General features: G+C 35.3%; 1 protein-coding gene across 5 annotated transcripts in view; it reads right to left on the bottom strand.

Moving 5' to 3' along the window:
* The window catches only part of LOC107162286 (facilitated trehalose transporter Tret1-like), a 58,570-nt gene that overhangs the window by 2,582 nt on the left and 32,977 nt on the right, over window positions 1-23,011 (bottom strand). For 4 of the 5 annotated variants that reach the window (XM_015509118.2, XM_015509116.2, XM_015509115.2 and 1 more), the window contains 5 exons: window positions 1,889-2,011; window positions 1,692-1,815; window positions 1,076-1,384; window positions 752-993; window positions 338-641 (listed from right to left, as the gene is read on the bottom strand). In XM_015509118.2, the coding sequence (XP_015364604.1) occupies window positions 338-641; window positions 752-993; window positions 1,076-1,384; window positions 1,692-1,815; window positions 1,889-2,011 (1,102 nt within the window). Of the gene's footprint in view, window positions 1-337; window positions 642-751; window positions 994-1,075; window positions 1,385-1,691; window positions 1,816-1,888; window positions 2,012-10,518; window positions 11,295-15,126; window positions 15,454-23,011 lie in introns of those variants that run through there. The other variant, XM_089218548.1, reaches the window with a different exon arrangement.

Genomic DNA, 23,011 nt, shown 5'->3' with positions numbered 1-23,011 from the left:
TGACAGGTCGGATTAATATACACCTAGATATGATAGTGGTGTTGGGCGTGTGTATAGGGGAAGGGTGTTCTAGAAGAAATTCGATTTAAGTATGATAAAAAACTTTATTGTTATCACAATTTAAAATTTAAAAAAAAAAAATGCGGATTGTTATTATAGTAAGTGCTTATTACTATGGTAAAGGCGTATTTCTTTGATATTAAAAAAATAGGCAGGAATCTAGCCCTTTCCCTAAAAATTAAAAACCTATAGCTAGTAAGCAGCAGATCGTCACAATTAGAATATTATATCCCGTTTGTGTTTCTTCGAGCTAATTATCATCAATTATCATATTTACCAGGCAAAATTTCACCCATCATCAGCCACGGAATTGGCCCGAAGCCAATTGCGAATCCAATGATGAAAAACACGAAACTGACCAATGGCAACCATCCGTACTGAGAGACGTCGTAACCGTTGTTTTTGTAGTTGAAGAACGTTCCGAGAGTGATTAGTGTGACCGCCATCGTAGCACTGGACGCGTACAGAAGGATCTTGCGGCCGAGCTTATCGATGAGACCGGTTGCTATGAAAGTGGATAAGAAATTGACGATACCCACGATGATGGTGCACAAGTTTTCGTCAATGGTACTTCCAGCTTCCTAAATAACAACAATGAAAAATAAAACGATCAAAATTTTTAGTTGTGAAAAATAAAGGCCTTCATTAATTGTATTTCAAAACGACTCGAGTGTCGTATAATATGTTATACCTTAAAGATTTTGACGGTGTAAAAAATGACTGCGTTGATACCGCTGAGTTGTTGGAACAACATGAGTCCCATAGATATAAGCAAGGGTTTCGAGTACATCTTGGAGAACAAGCTCAGATATCCGGGCATTTCTTCGTTTTTGCCCATGTGATTAGCTTTTTCGATCTCGCTAAATTCTTGCGTTACGTCCGCGTCCTTTCCCCGCAGCCACTGAAGAGCTTTTTTCGCTTTCTTGCTTTTGTCTGTACACGAACACATAAAACAAATACGAGTCTTTAAGTATACGGTTTCAATTTAGAAACAATAACATCTAGTACGACTTACTTCTGCTTATGTACCATTGAGGTGTTTCGGGGATGAGGAACATGCACACCAAGAACGGTATAGGGATACAAGCGCCGAGGATAGCGAGCATCTGCCAGTTAAGATATTTTCCCGCAATGAAACACAATAAAATGCCGCTGTTGCCGAGAGTGGTGGGCAAAAGGCCCAATGTCCCTCTGACTTGAGGTTGCACAGTTTCTCCTAAATATACAGGAAGCCCTAACGAAGCCACTCCTACGCAGAATCCGGCTATGGCCCGACCGGCCATTACCATTTGCACATTAACAGCCATTGCTATCAGAATAAAGGCTGCAAACAAATAATAAATGTTAACAGTGTTACAGTAGATGGAAGTATTATTGAAAATATATTTATCTTATGAGTTTAATAAATAAAAATGAAAATAATAATTGTTCTAATTGACAAGTACTCAGATTAAGATGTGCTTAGCAATAAATATGCACATAAACAAAAAGTAGGTTAATAGTATTAATACTAACAATAATCACAAGTAGGTACTAGGCCTAGACCTAAATACCATAATATTCATTACGAAATCGATGTTAAATGTTTTCGAATTTAAATGAAATTTTCTATACTATCTAGTGTTACTTACAAATAATGAAGGGTATTCCGGTAGCGAGAATCGTGGTTTTTCTACCGATGGATTCTATAAGGGGCCCGCCGGCCATGCCACCGATGAGTGCTGCCAGTGGCATGAGACTGCCGATCCATGAACCCTGTAATAAAAATTCAATTTATCATTAATACCTCAGTAACATATCTAAAAAGTCGACGAAGACAGGTACTTACTTCTTCTTCGGTTACTGTCAGCGGACTGCCCGGTCTGTTCATTGACGGTAAGGCTGGTGAAGTGTAGGCGGACGCGAATCCAACTACCATTGAGCATAGTGATACTGTTAATGAAGCAAGGATCTGTAAAACGTGTAATATTTGCAAGTTAGTAGAGTCCAAAAATACTAAATTTGTCGTAAACTCGTAAGATACAAAAGTACGTTCTACGAGTGTCAACAATAACTGTCATGCATAACTACACTATACCCTACAAATCGAAAATATACGCCTAACTTGACATCATGTACATATTATTATCATCCTATTCGTTTTTCTTGGTCCAAACATTTATAAGTTTATAACATACGCACACATACGGGCTTATAATACTCTACGAGATCCATTTGGAAAAGTCGACGTTGTGAGATCCATGACTTTAGATAAGTATTTTTTTAAACGGGATCAGAATATGAAATTTAAAAAATATATTTGGATATTATAATATACTCATTATATACACCAACATACTCGTGTTAAAATTATATTAGACTCTCTTTCTCACACATCTCCGCAATGACATACGTCCCCGTGTTCGTGAATTATCGATTATAAATTGCAATGGATTAACTCTCGATATTTTCAGTCGTTTTTCTAAGTGCGTATTTTTTTTACTTGTGCCAAATTACAAAACCATATTATCTCTCGTTTTGAATTCAATGATTATATATTATTATATGCGTTTTCATATACATTTTCAAGTTCAAAAGGTTCAAGTATACGTTGAAAAAAATGACGTTCGCAAATAATTAACGTTTTACAACATGTGCAGAGTACGAATCGTTGTAAATAAGTAGTAAAACGTCGATAGACAAGGTTATTATGTGGTGGATGAAAATATGCGATGCAAATATAGCTGCAGCTGCCAGTTACAGTAATGGTACTTCCTACCACGTGCAGATTTCGTTACGTGCCACTATATACAAATGTTTCAAATATTTTTATACGGACGAATATGATTTATATGTAATTTTAATGTATTATTATAAAAGCGGCAGCTATACGTAAAATAGTTGAATGGGTATCATAGATTTTGTATTATATTGATGTGTAAGTAGAATGTGTTTTCGTCATTCACCAATGAATGGCGTGCTTATTATAGTCTTATTGTGTTGTAGGTACAGAACGGTAGAAATCGCAGCGTTTTAATGGCGAATTAGTTGGGTGTTCGTGAGCGACGACGGGTCTGACTTTGCTGATATTTCGAGGTCTCGGTTGATGTTCTGAGTAGGTATCTTGGATTATTAGGATTCAAGTATTATTGTTGTTGTTATGCTTATGATATAACCTCGCGTCTTTCACTAGCCTACGCGAGACAATCGGACTTTGATTTGAAGAGCGGAAAACACTATAAAGTGCGTTGTCCACAATAATGGTCCTATACCAGTCCGCCGGGTGCCGGAAGCCCCAATATTCTAAAGGAGTTTACGAACGATAGTCGGCCTTGCATCTATTACTGCGACGATCGTACTACAAGTGTACAACTACAGAGCAGTTCACGCGCGTCAGCCCTCTAAATTCGTGATCACGGCAAATCGTCATCGATGATGATTCGAGTGTGTGCTCGGAAGACTCCTGACAATAGGTGTCGGATAAAATCTTATCGTTATATAATAGTATTATTAAAGTCATATTATACTGGCCTCGGTATTGACTTCGAATCATAACACGAATTACAATCTTTTAGTTTAACGAGTACAGAGTTCACTACCTACCCATAGGTACAACATAAAGAATTTTTTAGATGATGGAAAAAATATATGAAATATGATGTCCTCCTAAAATGTTTTAATTAATTCGTAAAAATAAAATAATACAATGCAGGTTATTCGAAACGCGTGCGATATGATATTTATAATACTATGTTATACGGTTCACAGCATATTACATTTTTGGCCGACATAATAAAAACATTTATGATCTTCGACCGCCAATAACGAATTTTACTCGTCTCCTGTATTATATTATACGCCATTCAAACGATCGTTTATTTTTTATTTTTTACGTCGCACGAGCTTAAAATAATATGATGTGCGTAGAGATTATCCTTTTCGGATGAGCCATGCCTATATAAAGTCATTTTAAATCAAAACACAAACATTTGAGAACCGAAATACACGCCAGGGCTATGTTTGTTCTAAAATCCAAATCCAAATCTATTTAACAATAAATCGATATTCTTAATTTTAGTGCTTAAATGGTCAATACCGTTCACCTCTTTACATACACCGGACTTATTTATTTATTTATTTTTGTGAGAATGAAACGAATTAAGGGTTTAAAAGAACTCTCACTAACCATGTACCTATGACATAATAGTTTACAAAGTGTTTTACTGAAAGACCCAGAAGGCGTCTTAACACTAAAGGCTAAACCGTCGGTAATAATTGCTTTCATTGAAATTGTATGCAGAACTGCAGAAGGATAACTATATAATATGTCTGTTCTTCAAATATAATACATTATATTGATTTCAACGTATGAAACCGATACGATCATAATATTTTCATTAGAGTCTCGTATACGTAATATTATACACATAACTAATCGCAATTATATACTGAGTTTGTGGACCTAAGTTAATTAAATTTTCCATTCATCAAAGTTTGTTTTCGCATTGTTAACGTCCACCGTAATCAGGATATAGTAACCTACCTATAAACTTAAAAATATAATGTATATATATATTATGCGTACCTGAAGGTGCGAGTATTATTGAGGTTGGCATTCAAAAAGTATATAGTTCACTTTTGGCAAAAGAGCATGAACATTTAATTTAAGCATATATAATATATATTATTCTGCATAGGACGTTATTGAAACCAATTGTATTCAACTCTGATTCCTAAACCGCCCTTCGACACGTCTCCTCCGAAGGCCTCGACGATGCCATCATAGCGACTTTTATTAAATAGATCATGACGATAATATGTACTCGGTCGTGCGCGTGCATATAATACGTATTCAATATATATATATTATACATCGACCGTTGGTTAATAATGACGAACGCGTTAATTAATTAATAATAATTAACAATTCGATCGATATCGCATGCACACCGAGAGGATTTGTCGACCTCGACGCGTGTGCGATGGCAACAACGAAATAATATACAATAATATCGAAACGAAAATATAATGTAATATAGAAAGAATAACGAAAACAAAAATTCGGATCGTGGGCCCTTACGAAACACAATCCAAATGCGCACTGAAAAAAAGCTCCAGGTGTTATATATATATATATATACATATATATATATGTATATAAAATATATCATAATTCATAATAGGTACAAACGTGTTTCCGTTGGCATTGAATCGTTATTGTGATGGTCAACGGCGGCGCGATGAAAGGAACCGGATGACGAACTAATACGTCGTCTCGGACTTGAGGGGCGTAGTTCGTTATTGTAATAACCAAATAATGGATGTGGATTTTAGGTACGATACATAATAAAACGGACGTACGAAATCCACCGAAGACGACATAAGAATTTTTATCTATTATAATACATAAATACGTATCCGCAAAGGTGTAGGACACGATGAGAGAACTTAAACTTACTCCGCCCACGTTCGGTCGTGTCCGCGTATATTATGATGATAATATATATAATGCGATTGCTGCGTGCGACGAGTTACGCACAACCGCGAGGAGAGACTATTTGGAGACATTCGTTAGACGATAATATTAATATATGCGTTATGGTAGAGCGTTTCTCGTATTATATTATTATTGTTTATGTTATATAAATCGAAGGCGCGTTGGGAGTTCGGTTTTTTTTTTCACCGGAACGATGTTGATTGCGAGTGTAAAGAATAACGACCGGTGAAAAATATATTAGCGCTAAGAGAACATAACGCGCGTACATAATTATATGGATACATATTTTATATTATAAACCCGTTGGTTAGCTGAAACATAGGTTTGAACTCACTCGACGCAATAACAACTCACAATAGAATATAATTAAATCGGTCGAATTCCCGCTGCATGCAGTCCGTCATCCATCGATTAACACGGACTAAATATCCAAAAAAGGCTCTGACCGAGAGAACAGAATGATAGTGTGGGGGGGGGGGTAATTGGGTACTGGGAAAGGTGTCGGTGTTGGGTTAAGTTTCAAATGACATCGATTTGAATCATGAAAAATAATACTTATTCGCGTGATAAGATTATAAATTTTTAATTATTCCCACAATATAATATGAGTTTATTTGTCATCACGTCGCGAATCATGATCCATCAACACTATTCTAACTAGTTACTTGTTTTCGAGTCCAGCTCGTCGCGGTTAAATTCAACTCGTTAAAAATAAACCAAACATAACAAAGTGCTTAGATTCGGCTTTGTTTTTATTTTTTTCACGCGACGCGTCAGATATTATGTTAAACCTATAGGTACGTGGCATAAAAAAACAGACGACACAGTTTTGGCAACATTAAGTTTAAATACATCGTGATATTATTATATTATGCTCCATCGGCCTCTCCATATAGAATTTCACGAATTTCAAGACAATCGAAAATTATTGCAACTTTGAATCTTGCAAGAACATCTTATCACATAAAAAATTATAAACGAATCCGTACTATACTGTAGAACTGTCAGTACAGCTTTAGGAACATCATCGATTATGACGTGCACATCATATGCAGGCTGGTGAAGAGTGTTTGGACGATACGTTCGATTCGTTTACCGTATATTTTGAAATTAATAATGTTCACTACGCTCTATCGAAAAACTATAAAAATCCATACGCTTTTTAAACATAAGATCGCGTCTAACCAACTCTATATAATATATCATGCGAGTGCGGATAGGAATATAATAGGATATTGTATAGACATCTCTGAAGCCAGTCATCATAACTCGTAAAGTGTAGATACTCCTCACGGATTCGCTGTCGATATAATTATATAATATCATATGATTTATGAGAAAACGGAGACTTTCCTCGACCCTTTGTCGCCGGTACCTATATCGGTGCAGTTGATCTGCCTTTTTCACGTGACCGCGGGGTACATGTCGCTTAAACCACAGGGTGTACCGGCGGCTTCGCCCGAAAAAGGTACGAAACTCACTCTCCGCCGGAACCAACCCATCGCCGTTATTTGATAGCACTGCTGCGGGAAAGCGCATTACGAGTGGCGTACTACAGTATATATTTTACACGATCCCCCTCGCAGCGCTGAAAACGGCACGAACGTGTCAAAGGGACAGAGGTACTGATATAATATATATGTTTATTATAGCGCATACATGGGCTATATTATACACGACATTTATATAAATATTATATATATGTGTGTGTGTGTGTGTGTGTGTGTGTGTGTGTGTGTGTGTGTGTGTGTGTGTGTGTGTGTGTGTGTGTGTGTGTGTGTGTGTGTGTGTGTGTGTGTGTGTGTGTGTGTGTGTGTGTGTGTGTGTGGGTGGGTGGGTGGGTGTGTGTGTGTGTGTGTGTGTGTGTGTGTGTGTGTGTGTGTGTGTGTGTATGTAAGTAAAGGGAATATGCGAACCAACACGGAGAAAATCGCAGTTTGTATATTACGAGGACCCGCGGCGCTAGAGCTTAACAATTTCTGAAACATATATTACATTAGATATATTTGTTGTGGCTGCTGTCGTTCAACAGTAACTGCGACCTATCTAAGCATTTAATAGAAAGTAGACAGTATAAAGTTCAAAGTATATGTTCTAGTATTCCACCCATACAATATATATTTTGTCGTATACTCTAAAATACAATAACCAAGTACAACATTCATAAAAATGATGAGCAGTTAATATCACGTTACAGGAGTGTAACCTGTAAGTTAGTAATAATAATAATACATTTTATTTTATCGAATCCTATTTCATAGCCAAACTAAGTTGAAATAGCCTAAGTACAATATTTTTCAAATCAACAGATCTATTAGGCGTATTACTTAAGACCTTTATGACTAAAGTCTTCTATATTACCATTAATAATGTTTTGTGTGTAATCGTTATTAATAAACCAATACCATGAGAGCGTCAAAAGCTGCAGAAATTACATATTATCATATTAAATAATAAAGGAACAAATGAAACAAGTAAACAAATTTCTTGTTTTAAGGGTGTTTGAACCTTCCCTTCACCTACATCCCTGCAGTAGACTAGTAAGCAAGTCTTATATATACACTCCTCCTACCGGCTGCGAACAGTGAATTTTTCTTTAAATTAAATGCTAAACCTAATAATTACCGACAGTATTTTTTCTGCACATTGTTATAGCAGGGAATGGTGTTATGGTATAATAGTCGTATTCGCATAAAGCACGATAATTGTAATACGTCTGCGTAATGCCATTACAGTTCCGACCTTTCGCCCGGACCTTAACAATAATTCCATATTATATTATTTATATTATTCGAATAATATTCGGAGGCGGTGAAATTCGTTCATAAAATCGGAAACGCGTTATTGAATCTGCTAGACGGCAGTCGTAGTCGAATATCAAATCCACGTGTGTACGCTGTTACAATATTATATGAAAATGATAGTCATAATACCATGTTGCCTGCAACTAATCGTTATCGCCTAACCCGTAAAATCGTGAAATATTCTCCGTAGCTTATTCTGCAGTCGTGTAGGTACCTACCTGCGAATAACGCGTAGGTATATGACTTATTATTTTGTACATTACAAGCACGGGTGGTTTTAGGTCCAGCTGTCGGTTATTATCATAATATTGAAATTATTTTTACCCGTAACACCAAAACACTGCGTCGATTTTCGATCAAAACAAATGGTCTATCAATTATTACATACCTATATTTTATATATATATTAGGTATAGGTTGAGCGCGTGGAAATAGAAAACGCTGTATTCGTCATAGTATAGTAATCATATTAATTATTGTCGACAATCACGCTCCAAAGTTATATACCTATGTGTGTACCAGCTACGCATACCAATCTACTGTACAGTTTACCTCGTGTATTTAATGATTATAAACGATAAACGGTGTTGGGTAACGACGAGCGTATATAATAGTTAAACGAATCGGGTCTCTAAAAAAAAAAAAAACTGTGAACGGATATGACAATAATAAGGCACTATATATAACATAACGTTACATATTTTATTGATGTTGTGTCGGTATACACACATATTATTATATTCTATATTCTATACTATAAAATGTGGGTGAACACGAATTTGAAGAAATCTTTCGATTGCACAGAATATAACAACAATTATTATATACCGCTAAACTATTTTATTATAGGTTGGTATACTGAACAATAATATGCTTACGATAAAGTTGATAAAGTTCGATTTATACCAACCGGTCGATGTAGTAAGTTTTCGGGAAAAAATAACGATACTATTCGGGTACTGTAATATGCTATATATATACTTATTGTAATTAAACATCATCTAGAGTAGTGAGCTGGATTATACTCCATTATACGTGCCTACGCGTTTTGGTTTTATTTAAAAATGTATTTAACGCTGTGCTTTACCCGAGATTGACTTGCCAACAAAATAAACCGAAATCTATCCAAACGACATAAACACGACGATTCGTAGTTTTTTTTATAATACAAACAAAAATCGAATGTAAACGACGAGATACCGACGTCTGGTGTTTTTAAAAATACCATTATCTGTATAATATGTACATTCTTCGTCACTCCAAAACTGGCATCATAGACAGTAATGATATATTGTCGGTCGAGCGGTGATGTGATTTTTTTCGGTTTTCGAACTTTGTGCGGAATTGCGAATAACCGTGAATTCGAGGGATGAGATCTGCACTCCGATCAAATAAATGACGACAAAAGTGGTAAAATTGTCTGTTTGGTACGTTCTTATTGAAACGATACAGCAGTGTAAATAATTAAAAATGAACGATTTTAAAGCGCTTGATATGATGAAAACACCGAGGAGAAAATATGACTCAAAAGACTACCCCTGATTTTTTTTATCGTAGAGACAAAAAATGCTACAAACTTGAGTTAAAAAAAAAACCTTAAATCAGAATGATATAAAAGGTGCTTTGCACCCCAAATGATAAAGTTATGTAGAACAACGAATTTCATAGCAAGCAATACAGTAGTATAAGTATATTATAGTTGTATTTAAAAACAATATATATATATATATATATATATATATATATATATATATATAGACTATATAATCACATAGATTTTCGTATAATACAATAAATATAATATATATTTTTTTATATTTCCAAGCACAAAACAATACCTATAATACAACCAATGTTTATTTAAGTAATAGTTTTTGTTTATCGATGATCACATTTTAAAGTAATAAATATATGAGCCAGCAGTGGTTTGAAAATTTGGCTCGGAACTTGCCAAAAACATCCTTAATAATATTTATAAAATTAATTACGTTTAGTTGCATATGGTACGATATGTACTTGGATACGTGATATATATACATCATGCTACAGCATTTAGGGTCAGCAGCAAAACGGGATAAAAGTCATTTACTAACATTTATATTCTATACCACTCGATATGATGGTTATTATTATTATTATTATGCGGTCGTGCGATGTACATAGGTATCTGGTATATACCTGCGAAGCGTTTAATTTCGACTTGGCCTGGTTTTCCTGTCTGACCACCCGGATGTGCCGATGGGTGTCGGTCCTGAGCAAAACCATGGTTTCGGCGCGTCTCGGGGTCGGTGGTGTGTAGCAGGCGTCTGGCACGCGGTAGCGGCGACGGTCGTTGTTGTTGAGCAGAGACGAAGAAGACGACGAAGACGGTGCTGGTGATGCGTTGTCGGCGGCTGTGTAACAGGTAACGGTCGAGTCGAAGCTGACGACAGCGTGCGAGCGTGTGAGTTGCCGTCGCCTTCGATTCTGAAGCGCTTGTGTTCGGAGTGGCGTGCGTGCGGCCGTACTAGTTGTAGTGGAAATGGTGCGGCGGGCCGCGGTGCCGTCAACGTCCGCCGCCGCCGCCACCGCAACCAGCGACCACCGCCGTAGCGGCAGCCTTCGTCGCCGCGGACTTCTTCGCCGCCGCCGACTCCTCCGCCGCTGTTGCCTTCGACGCCGCGGACACTTCCGCCGCGGTAGAAACCTCTAACGCCTTCACGATGTGACCTCCAGATCGCCGCCACCCCCTCGGCCGCGGACCGAGGAGCACCGCCACCATCACCGTCGACACCACCGCCGTTCGCTCGCCGTAGTGGTGATGCGTCGGATGCGACCTTTTCTCTGTACGTATATCCTTTTCCCGGTTTTCAAACCGAAAATACTATTGCCGAGACGCCGAAGAGCTGGGCCGCTTCCGGTATCTTATAGCAGCTATTATACTCCCCTATAGTAGCCGCCAAAATCGCCTGTACCTAATGTTGTTGTTGTTATTATATTACTACACATTCGCACTGACAGTGTGTGACTTGCGATTTGACAAATTTACGAGCTCGGGATCAAAAGTGTTCGTATAGAGTATAAAGTCGCACTTAACATCACGACATTGACGCCGTACAAACTTTTTTAAATCGCATAGTAGGTATATATATATAATTACTGCAGTAGAAGCACCTCGTCATATATTAACACTCCGCTACCGGAAACTAACTTGGATTGGACTAGGGAATAATCGAATTCATTATTTTATTAATCTCATATTAATCTACCAAATACATATATTATGATATGAAATGTAACTTGTGTTATTCGGAATTAAAAAAACTAACATTTTTCTTTACTCGAAATAATTTAACCTAACCGTCCTTTATAGTGTAATATGCATAGGACAGTCTATGTTAATCATTCTCTCGGAAACATTGACGTCATAAAAAATTATAAGGTAAAATTGTTTTTTTCAATCCAGCTCGGACAACAAATTGCATCACAACTGTACCTATATGTTATTATGAAAGAGATCGGACGATCATCGATTAGAACTACCTACTCAATAGCGTTTTTCCGACTACTTATATCATTTGTTTCAACGCTTTGGTTTTAAAATTGCATACACAGGCACTAAATTACAATATTTTTTAATTAGGAAATTGATGATATTATCCAAAACACGCGGCAAATTATGTAAAACAGTGTTCAACACGACGACACGAAATGACGAACCAGTTTGTTTTACACAAAGCAAAAGTATGCATGTCCGCCTATACATATGCAGTATACGCGTAGTTTAATTTGGAAAAAAAAATTAACAAAAACGAACCTACTTACGTCGAGTTGTGGTTATAAAGACGGTGTCGATTATATAACGATATATTATACGTTGGAGAACCGTTTAAAACAAATTGTTAACGATCGTAAAACGTATCGGAATACGATTTACGATAATATTATAATTTCGTCTCGAATTTAATTACACACTATACGGCCGTTGTCGGCGAGTGAGGAACGCAAGAAAATCCTAACAACGTATACCTACAGTCCGGACAATGTTTAATTTTGTATATTATGCGCGTGTAGATATAGTGCGATAAAAATTAATAATATAATAATAATTATATAGGTATATAAGTAAAATAGGCGGATTTTTATGCGAAACCCGCAGGTATACTAAACATAGCGGTATATACGTCCCCGAGGGTGTTACACTAGCTGTTACACGCCTTTTGCGTTCACGGCGAGAGTTAATTAATTATCATGTTCGTACAAGTTTCTAGGACCGATGACCGTGTAAATGATAGTTAGATGTTAGATGGGTGAAAAAAAAATTGTATTGTTTCATATGTTTTCAGTATATTATAATGATATGTGCTATATTTGTATTATAATATTGAATCAGCGCGGGACGTGGAAAAATAATGAAATCTCCTTTTTGCGCGTATAATATAAGCCATATAGGTTAGCAAAACTTTGAAAATTGAACGCAATCAATAATAAAAGAGAAACGGAATAAAAGCATCGCGGACTCCGTCGCTGGGTTGTTCGCAAAACATAATATATTAACATTATAGTACAAAATCTAGTCCGGCGGGAGTGGAGGGAGGAAGCAGTATCGATCAAAATATTTTCATTCGGTTGTTCGCGCCGCGATTTCGTCGGCTTTTATTCCACTGCATGCGAAATGTATTACGCGTCCGGTTCAGAATCGTCATCGCCCGCCAGTTACACCCTTTAAAACACACAGTAAGGACATTAGCGACACTAAATTACTGGCTATTCATAGTATTAAAATGTACCTAGTCAAAGAAATTTCAAGGCGACAATACGATACGTATACAACCCATACAGGTGCTCCTTGTGTGTGTTTATTATTTGTTTACGAGCCCGGCATGTAATTATTATTCAGTATCGTTAACATCTATTGGGTTATTTTTAAACATTTATGGTTATTGTTGCTCAGAGGCTGCGATACAGTGTGTCGTTTACGCCGATTGTTCGGCCGGCATGCATTATATTAATATAAAGACGTTTATTCGGTTAAATGTTATATTATATTATAAGATAGATTAAAGACTTCCGGAAGAAGGGCATAATGATCGCAACTCGACGCTTTTCGTTAAAATCTATAGCGGAAAGTGTATGCGATAACAATATACGAAAATACAACACGTGCAAACTGTGTACAAAATCGTGATCGATAGAAACGTCGGGAATCCGGACGTCCGCGAGTTTTGATACACACACCATACGCCGCAGCTTTAGTATAAACGAGCATTGTGGCGGAGCTTTTGTTGTTTAAAACTATAGAAAAGTTTGTTTTCGAGTTTCCGCCAATTCTAATGCACCATTCATACACATAACAGTAATCTGGAGTCCCAAGAAATAATCTGCCTAAACGTATGACATTGCTACGATGAAGCTCTCCGCGGTGACATGTCAATGACGCGCGTTTCGGGCACAAGTCCCAAAACCAAAGTCACCGCGTGGATGTGATCAAACGGCGGCCTCGGTGGTCAGGATTGTCCCGAATGATTCACATTCAGGATGAGTGTGTGTCCGAAGGTTTATTCTCCGAATTGCCGATATTATATTATTATAACGAACCATCATTATGCGAGTACAGACTTGAGTGTATAAATATTATATACAGTGGGCCAACTAGGAAGCTATAAAAATGTTAATTGTTCTGGTCACCGGGACGTGATCAGGGTACGTTTGTGGTCAAGGGAACTCGATTCGTATAATGAAAGACGCGTTTTAAATAATATGGCAAATTTGGAACGTTGATGAAATTTAAATACCATAGAATTCGTGTAGAATTTTATAGATGTAGGTAGTTATAATAATTGCAAAAACCATACACAGTATAATATGATACATATATAGGTGGGCGGAAATAAAAATTAAGATTTAAAACATTTAGTGCTTCGTAATTAATTTTGTTTTCAATAGTATTTTAAAGATAAAAAAATATGTTTTCGAAATAACATATAACATTAATGCATGTCACGTCAAAATCTCGTGCCCGGATTAGAACGACTTTGCATATTATTTAGGTGAAAAATATAGTATTAAAATTCATGGCCGTTGAAGAAATCCAAAGCCTAAACCATTACACTCGAAATCTTTAGATAATAATTTTTAAAAATCAGGTTATACGTGCGAATGCGTTGTCAAAAAACGGAAGAATAAAAGTTTTTGTTGGTTTTGGTCAATACGTATTACTTAGCTGGCGACGATTACCGAACGCACCCGAACTCTGCGAAATAAAATGTCACCCTCAAAAAGCCTATACCATATACACACTTTCGATTCCCGTACAGCCCAAAGTCTGTACATAATATAGTAGCCTATATAAAATACGACGGGTATGTGTCTCCGGAGCGATCCTTGACCTGATTCAAATACACTTGATTTTTTTGTTTTTTTTTTTCCATTATCGAGATAATTATGTAACAAATTCCGACGCGTCAGATAACGATTGTGGTAATACCACCGAATCCGTTCATCGTTTCGACTGGAAAACGGCGCCGAGCTCGTAATGCGCAACAAAACGATGCGATAAGAAGCCGCACGCACTCGAATAATAGGAATGTTTACGGTATGCCTAAAAACGTTTCACGAGGATAAATCGTCCATTGCCTACCATGATTAGGTGCTATAATTCAACGAGTACGCCCTGCAGTAACACACACACACACACACATATATATATATACACGAGGCCGTCACCGAAACGAATACCCATCATCCCGAGCTCGAGTATGAAATATAATTTTATAATATCCTCCTATAAGTGATAATATTTCTTACTTGTTGGCGACGTCATAATTTATGAGTCTAAAGTGTTCCCCGTACGTGTCACCAACACTGTCGCGTTGAGTAAAAAATGAAATGGGGGTTTTTTTTCCCCGAAACACCACCCGACCTTTGAGCTCGACGATTTTGCAGACCGACGAATGACGATTATTATGACATATTACGCGAACTATAATAAATAATAACTGTTTATATGATAATTTTTTTTAAACGCACCGACGGACACTACGAAACCGACAATAACGGATTTTCATAAACTCTGCACGTGCCACGACGTGATGTACGGTTAACTAACCGGAGCACCGATATCGCGTGTACTCTCCGCTCAACCCCTGAGATGCACTGCCTAGCCGGAGGGTCGTCGGCGCGGTTTGCAGGGCTGATTTCTCGGACGCGTGCGCGGACACAACCAAGTTACCACCGCGCCTTCCCCATCATAATAACGGCAACTTCCGCGCCGATCGCACCCCGCGTATGAAACAATCCCATCCACATCTCGGGCGGAGGGAGGTATTTTACCCCTTTCACCGCCACCGAAAATATATTTTCCAACCCGCAGTTATTTCCGCACCACGCGTTTGTCCGACTTCGTCGTCCTCGCCCACCGCTCATGGCTGTATTCATCCACCGCGCGTCTGTTTTCACCCATCACCCACTTGAAAAGCGCGCGCGCACCGCTCAGCGGATGACTTGTGTTTTAATATATTGCATAATGTGTATGTGCAGCAGCGTTGTCGAAAGATCGAGCGGGAGACGGGCGTAACTCCCAGCCCAATTGGGCCCGCAGTATACATCATTATACGCGTAATGTTACACTTTAGTCGGGTGTGTTTTACGATCGATTCGCGGCGGGGGCCCAATCTCGCTTCGGTGCGGTCGCAACACACTATGCTATATATTATATTTGGATACGATTCGGCGTCGCGGGGGTGGATTTTTCTAGGTCGGTGTGGTGGTTATTTCTAGCAGGAGGGATCTTCATGTGAACACAGTTGAGCACCCCAAAACTTACACGGAGTTATAAAACCGAAACCGGGCTAGTGGGCGTTTCTTATTTTTGGAGCAAAAAAAAAAAAAAACGTATACCCTTGTCAGCCACGTCAACGAATATAAATTACACTCGAATCGTATCGTACTGCTGGCGTGCGTACGTATCAGTCGAACGTCCGACGGAAATCCGATTAGGCACTCGGTCAATACGGGTCCTTAAATCGGATTTATTTGTCAGTACGGACAGTACGGTGTGTCGTCACATCAAATATCAAAATCGATGAGAAGACGATAATTATATTTTGACAAACGGTTAGGTTTAAACTCTAATAAATTATCATCAGTTCATCGTATACAGCGCAATTGAATAAAACATTTTCCAAACATCCGTAAGGCCACGTCGAAAAAGACGTTTCATTAAGGTGGTCTAAAAATATCTTTTGGAATAATTATTGCATTTTATTTTATCAAACGAGAAACGTAAACGGGCCGAGGCCACCTCTGTTACGTGTGCGAAAAGACCGCACTCGAGGTTTTCGTGTGACACACAGTATTAAGCGAATTCCCCGACGGCCACTAATAATATTAATAACATTATCGTCCCACTATACTCAACCGGTTATAGGTAGGATTCGTTTTACGCCAATATTGGGCATATTACACGCCCCAACAAGTGCCTATGTATAAAAGTAAAATCGGAGTCATACAAATATGTGTGTGTATGTGTGGAGGACCCCCGTCTAAAGTGCCAAAATATTTGGGTAACACTAAAATTATATATTTCCAATCAATTAATATTGTAAGTTGTAACACTTACAAAAGTAAAGCGCAATAAATATTATTAACTAATGTTTATTTTTTTATCTGAAAGTATTATTGTATTATTTCCACTAAAAAGAAAAAATAATAAAACAAACAATATTCTCGCTTCTTCAAAGACAACTTACTGTGCACTATGCTCTATTGGAATTGACCCCCTGAAAATTATTGGACCGTGATTTGTTTATAGAGTATTTCTCTATTTAAGATTTAAAAAAAAATCACTTAAAAAACATTACCAAATCACCAAAGGTTTTTACTGATTCGTTTACCATAAATTATTTATTTTAGGGAAAAAATATTAATTATTCAACGGGTTAAACTTGTTGTAGGAATAAGATATTACGAGTTGAAAAATGCGTCTTGAAAATTTCGATTATTCTATAAATGTTAACTTGTGAACGAAACACGTTTAATAAATTGGTATTTAGGGGCTCAGATTGAATTACGAATCGCATCGAACGTGCGAAAATCGTAGTTACGTTCTTTAGAACGAAATGCACAATACGATGCGATTGATCGGTACCGCCGCGCAGTATACTGAACCACGTGTGGCGGTGTAATATTGTTTGCCTACGCTGGTATCTAAACGGCGCATGATGTAGTAAATTCCGAGTGAAACGGAGACGAAGCGTGGTTGAAAAAAATTCTAGAACACCAAAACGAAAATAAAACAACTATGTTAATACATAACACATGTCTAATTACAGTAGTGCGTGAGTAGTTATAAAGCGTACAGAAAAATAAAATAGGTTTAATTTCTTGACCCGCCGTCATAATTTATTACGAAAATAATTATTACACAAGCGTTATGGAAATTACAAAGATAATATATTGCTATATGATTATACCCAATATTCGAGTGACAATGACATTTGGTAGAAACGGAAAATGCATATTCATGAAACAAAGTCATAGTAATATGTACGAGATAAATAGTAATTACTTTGTTATGAATTAGAAAACTGCATGATCAAGATCAAGAACACAGCGGCAGCGTGATGCGAGAAAGTACAAATTTAATTAATAATGTTACAAACCTACTATCAAGTTATACTTCCACATTCACTCATTCTCCTGTGCTGAGCTATTATGTAGTTAAAATAAAAAATTTCTAAAAGAATACTAGTGACGCGTCAAAAAATATGTTGTCGATTGAAGCATATATAATAATAGGACGAGCTAAAATATTCGATTCGAATCAAAACCGTTGTTATAGATTACCTACCTAGTTCAGGATAAAAGGATCGCAATGTTTAGTTTTTCTACGAACGATTTTGTTGTTTGGAGCCCTTAAAAAATAATTGAATTCTATATTAATAGTCAATATAATATTCCATCAAACGAACGATTGATTAAAAAAGTATAGTTATATGAATAGTTGATGTAGTTCTTCTATCTATAGTTTTAAATAATAATAATAGCTATTGATGCATGGACTTTTCTCAAAAATGAGAAAATAATATCTTTGTGCACAATATTGGGTAGTAATGAGTTACATATTATGTAAGTGGTAAAAATTTGTATTGCAACTTTAAATGAAAGATACATCTAGGTATCTAAAATTTATTAGGTTTAAATAGGTAACAATTAGACAATATCAATATAAATTAAAAAAATTGAAATATTTTATTTAATGAATATCGAATAGAAAGTTGGTTTTTTTACAAAACTATCAGCATCACTACTGACTATATTTATTTAAATTTTGAACAGACTAAGGTATTCAATTATACGTTACCGTATTTGATACACCGACTACTGACTACAGGTATTTATTTTTCATTATTTTCAGTTTTCACTAATAATAGTCATATTACAAGTTTACAAAGATAAGTATTACTATAGTATTAGTGCAATAATGGTAAATGTACTATTTTATTTCATAACATAAAGGAATTTGTAATATTGGTGCATAAGTGTACTGTTTGTATGTGTAACTGTGTATGTGTGTTATCCATATTTCGTGTCAACCTTATAATAGTTTGACATTTGATGTTTGTATTTCTGTTAATGTTACACCGCGGCTTATAATCACTGTAGCTATTATATTTTGTTACTAACGTTTTAATAAATTTTAATGTTTATACTTTTAAAACATTTTAGTTACCTACTATAACCTATAATATATTTTTCTTAATATACACCCCTCTCATACAAACCAATATTTAGTAGTGTCATTATAATATTTTTTTGGAAGAAATAAACATAAATTATTAAGTTACTAATCATCGAGTAACTTGCCAATCTCTGCTTCTATAGACCGTAATAATTTCTGTAAATCTCTATGAGAATTGACCATTTTTTTTAGAAAAAGAAAATAAACACGAGTCTTGTGTCATGAAGATATATTTTTAAATTTAGTTAACTGTGAACTTGGAAATATTAATACGCAAAAGTCAAGAAAAATTTTATGAACGGACAAAGGTTGTTGCACAGATGTGGTTTTTTTTCTTTATCTTAGTCCGGCAACGGCGTTTTGAATTAAGTACTTAAACTGCTATACTGCTCATATATTTCTCTATAATCTATGTTCTCTTATTATTAAGGAGATAATCATCGAATAGGTGGCCATAAATCGAACCTTCTCACCTATATAATATTTTATGAACATAATACTTTTCGCTCTGTAGTCCTACAGAGCCTGTAAAAATATTTTCTGAATGTCATATTATTTTTATCGTACTGGCGACACAAAAAATATCGCTTTTCGAGCGCGGTTGTTTTGGTCAAAATGAGTGCGAATATGCCGGTTTCAAGTCCGTGCAGACGCCGTCGAACAAAACGTGACACAATTCGAGGAATAACACGAGCCGATAATAATACGTGCAGGTTTTTAACACGAAACAGACTACCACGATAACGAATCCCATATGAATCGTCGGCGTCTGTAATTAAAACCTTATAAGCTATATATGTGTAGTTTTTTTAACAACTGTTCGAATCGTAAATAAAATTAAGTTGCAAAGGTCCTGCAAGAAAAATGCGTACACTCGGAGTACGGAGACGTAGATACTTATTGGTGATAGGCTAAGGAGGGGAGTAACTTTATTTCGAAACTTATTATTATGTTGACATATTCACGTTTATAATTATTAAAATTTACAATTATAAAATATATAAAATATAATAGCTTGTAATTATTATATCAAATTATTATTTTCATTATGATCCAAGCCAGTTTTCTAATAACTAGATATTAATTTCTACTTTAATATTGAGCATTGATTTATTGATTTTTGAATATTTTCTAGTCGTGTATTGATTGTTTTATTGCCTATTAAAGTTTAATCAACAATAAGCTTTATTATTCTTTGTAAAATTTGTTATTACCGTTTAATGTATCAACATATATCAAATTAATTGTTATTGTCATATATTTACATTTTTAAGGAGGGAGTGTAAAAAAAAATTATCACCGGGTAGTGCGTATATAATTTATCATGCTTTCACGGTATCAACACATTCGTAAATAAATAATTATATTATGCGTTTGCGTTTAAATATTATTACTATCTCAAAGGGACATCGTGCTAGTCTTTATCCCAACAAGTATAATACCTAAAAATATTAATAAAAATACATTTAATATTATGTTTTATTGTGGTATATGGACGCAATTGTTGATGATCATTATATTGTACACTATAAATATATACGATTTTAAATTAGCACACGTTTGTCGGTAGCCCTGATTTGCATACCGAAATTCACATTTAAAATTGTATTACAAGATAATATAATATAATGATATAATTATAATACGAATATACAAACGCATTTTCTAAATGTCCACACTGTATATTTATTTCGAACAAACGTTGGTGATTTAAATACATATTAATTTGATATCTGTATTACAATATACTATACATGTTCATTGGAATATACTAAATATCTAAATGAATATTGATGCAACCGAGATTCATGAAACACACAGTATTTAAAGTATAAATATTAAATATTATTCAAATTATTTATAATTTATGTATAGGAGGACCGTAATGTAAAATTGAAATTAATTTATATGGGTTCGTCAATTGTATGATACACAAAATAGTTCAACGATTAAAAGTTTAACAATTATTTACGATATTATTGTGTTTATTTCTATCTTTCCTCTATTTAACTTCACTAGATACCTCATAACAGTAACAATACATAAAATATGTTTCCTACCGTCACGTAGTTTAAACCACGATCAATATAAAACTTGATAATAAGTATTTCTACAATGATAATGAATATCATGTTATCATTAAATTGTGTATCATTATCGCGCGGAATAAAAAAAAATAATGAAAACTGTTACTTATTCAACAATAAAAAGTTAGATATTAAGCGTCAAAAATAATGCAATCTATTATTTCGGTGTATTGGATATGATACCAAGGTATCAAACCAATGGAAATTCTTAAAGATATCGATAAAGTTGTTATTCCTAAACATAATATTATTATATCAATTTCATTAAGCAGATAGACTAAAATAACAGTGACACTATACAATATACATATTTCAATATTTGATATTATAGCATGCAGGGGTCAACAAATGTCACAAATTTTATTCGGTCCGCCGACAGAATATTTATTTTTTAATAAGGTTTTTATATGTAATAATTTGATTTTTCCTAAACTTTCTTTGATTCAGTATGCCGATTAAATTGTATAAAACAACAACAATTTCCTGAATTGCTAATGTAGTATACAGATAAGGAGATATAGTATTATAGGCGCCTATTTATTTCCCATACTATTATTTTCTAAAAAACAAGACTATAGAAATAATAAAACAATTTAATCTTTAAATTAATTTTTGCCAGGATCTTAATTGCTGTTTTTGTTTACTGATTTCCAACAGTATTGGAACAAAACAATTTCATTGCACGAGTTACATATTTTATCTATGGTGTTTTTGAAAAACATTGATCAATTATAAAAGCAGCGTACGTATTATGACATATCTATAAATTAGTATAGATTATATTATTATTATTTCAGAAAAACATATTATTTATTTTGGTGAACGGAAAAAGAAAAAATTGTCTTATTTTTTGAATTACCTACCGGCAAAGGGTCAATTACAAGATCAAGGTTGGACCCTCTACAACTGCCGGCTTCTGCTGTTATATTGTCGCATATTTATTGTGTATATATGTTTAGCACGTTCACTCGCATATTGATAGTCCGACCAATTTATGTCGTCTGCCGGACGACCTTTGGCTCAAACTTCTTTATAATATGTGTGCGTGCTTACGTGCTTGACATTATCTTTTTTTTCTTCATTTTTTTTAATAAGCCACGCGAGTTCTTTTATTTATATTTTTAAGTTTTCACATCACGCATATAATATGTAATATATGATCGCTCAAACCTTGCCACCCGCGCAAATTTGCATTCCCATCGTGCGACTGTATTATAAAATTATATTATTATGATACCTCTCGCAGCGTGAGTACACATCAACGAGTTTTCCAATAATTCCTGTAACAGACGCGCAATGTTTATGATCGATTGATCTACTGTAGTCTGTAAGTGTATTCCAAGGTCACAATCCTTCTCGCATCAATGGCCCATTTTAATATTCGCGGCGTGTAATCGGGGAATATTCGCGCCCGGAAGGTAGGCAAACAAACGGTTAACTGCGTACAACTATGTTGCGTACTTCGAGAAATTCAAGGAAATTAATACCTAACACCTAGGTATTAATGTATTATTGTTTTAAATCAAACGAAATTTCAATTGCAACGAAGGTAGTTTGTATTTTAAGTGAATATAAGTGTATATTATAAACGATAATATTATATCCACAGGATGGGTGAGATAAACATATTATGTTATTAATATATTTTATCAATGGTAATATTATAAAATTATTATATATTATGGAAAAAAATAAAAACATTGAACGCTTCGTTTATCGTTTTAGACGTATTGCGAAACAACGGAAATATAATAATACTATTTAATTTTATTGAGAAATTCTCAACTAAAATCATAATATTGGAAAATACTAACGCGTCGGAAATAAATCTCTAAATTATTATCATATCTACTACAGCAAAATC

The sequence above is a fragment of the Diuraphis noxia genome, unplaced genomic scaffold, assembly GCF_037042655.1.
Source record: "Diuraphis noxia isolate RWA-SAM2 unplaced genomic scaffold, SU_Dnox_SAM2 contig0002, whole genome shotgun sequence".
In the NCBI taxonomy this organism is placed as follows: Eukaryota; Metazoa; Arthropoda; class Insecta; order Hemiptera; family Aphididae; genus Diuraphis; species Diuraphis noxia.
Note: the sequence above shows the minus strand (reverse complement) of the source record. Positions and strands in the feature narration are given on the sequence as shown.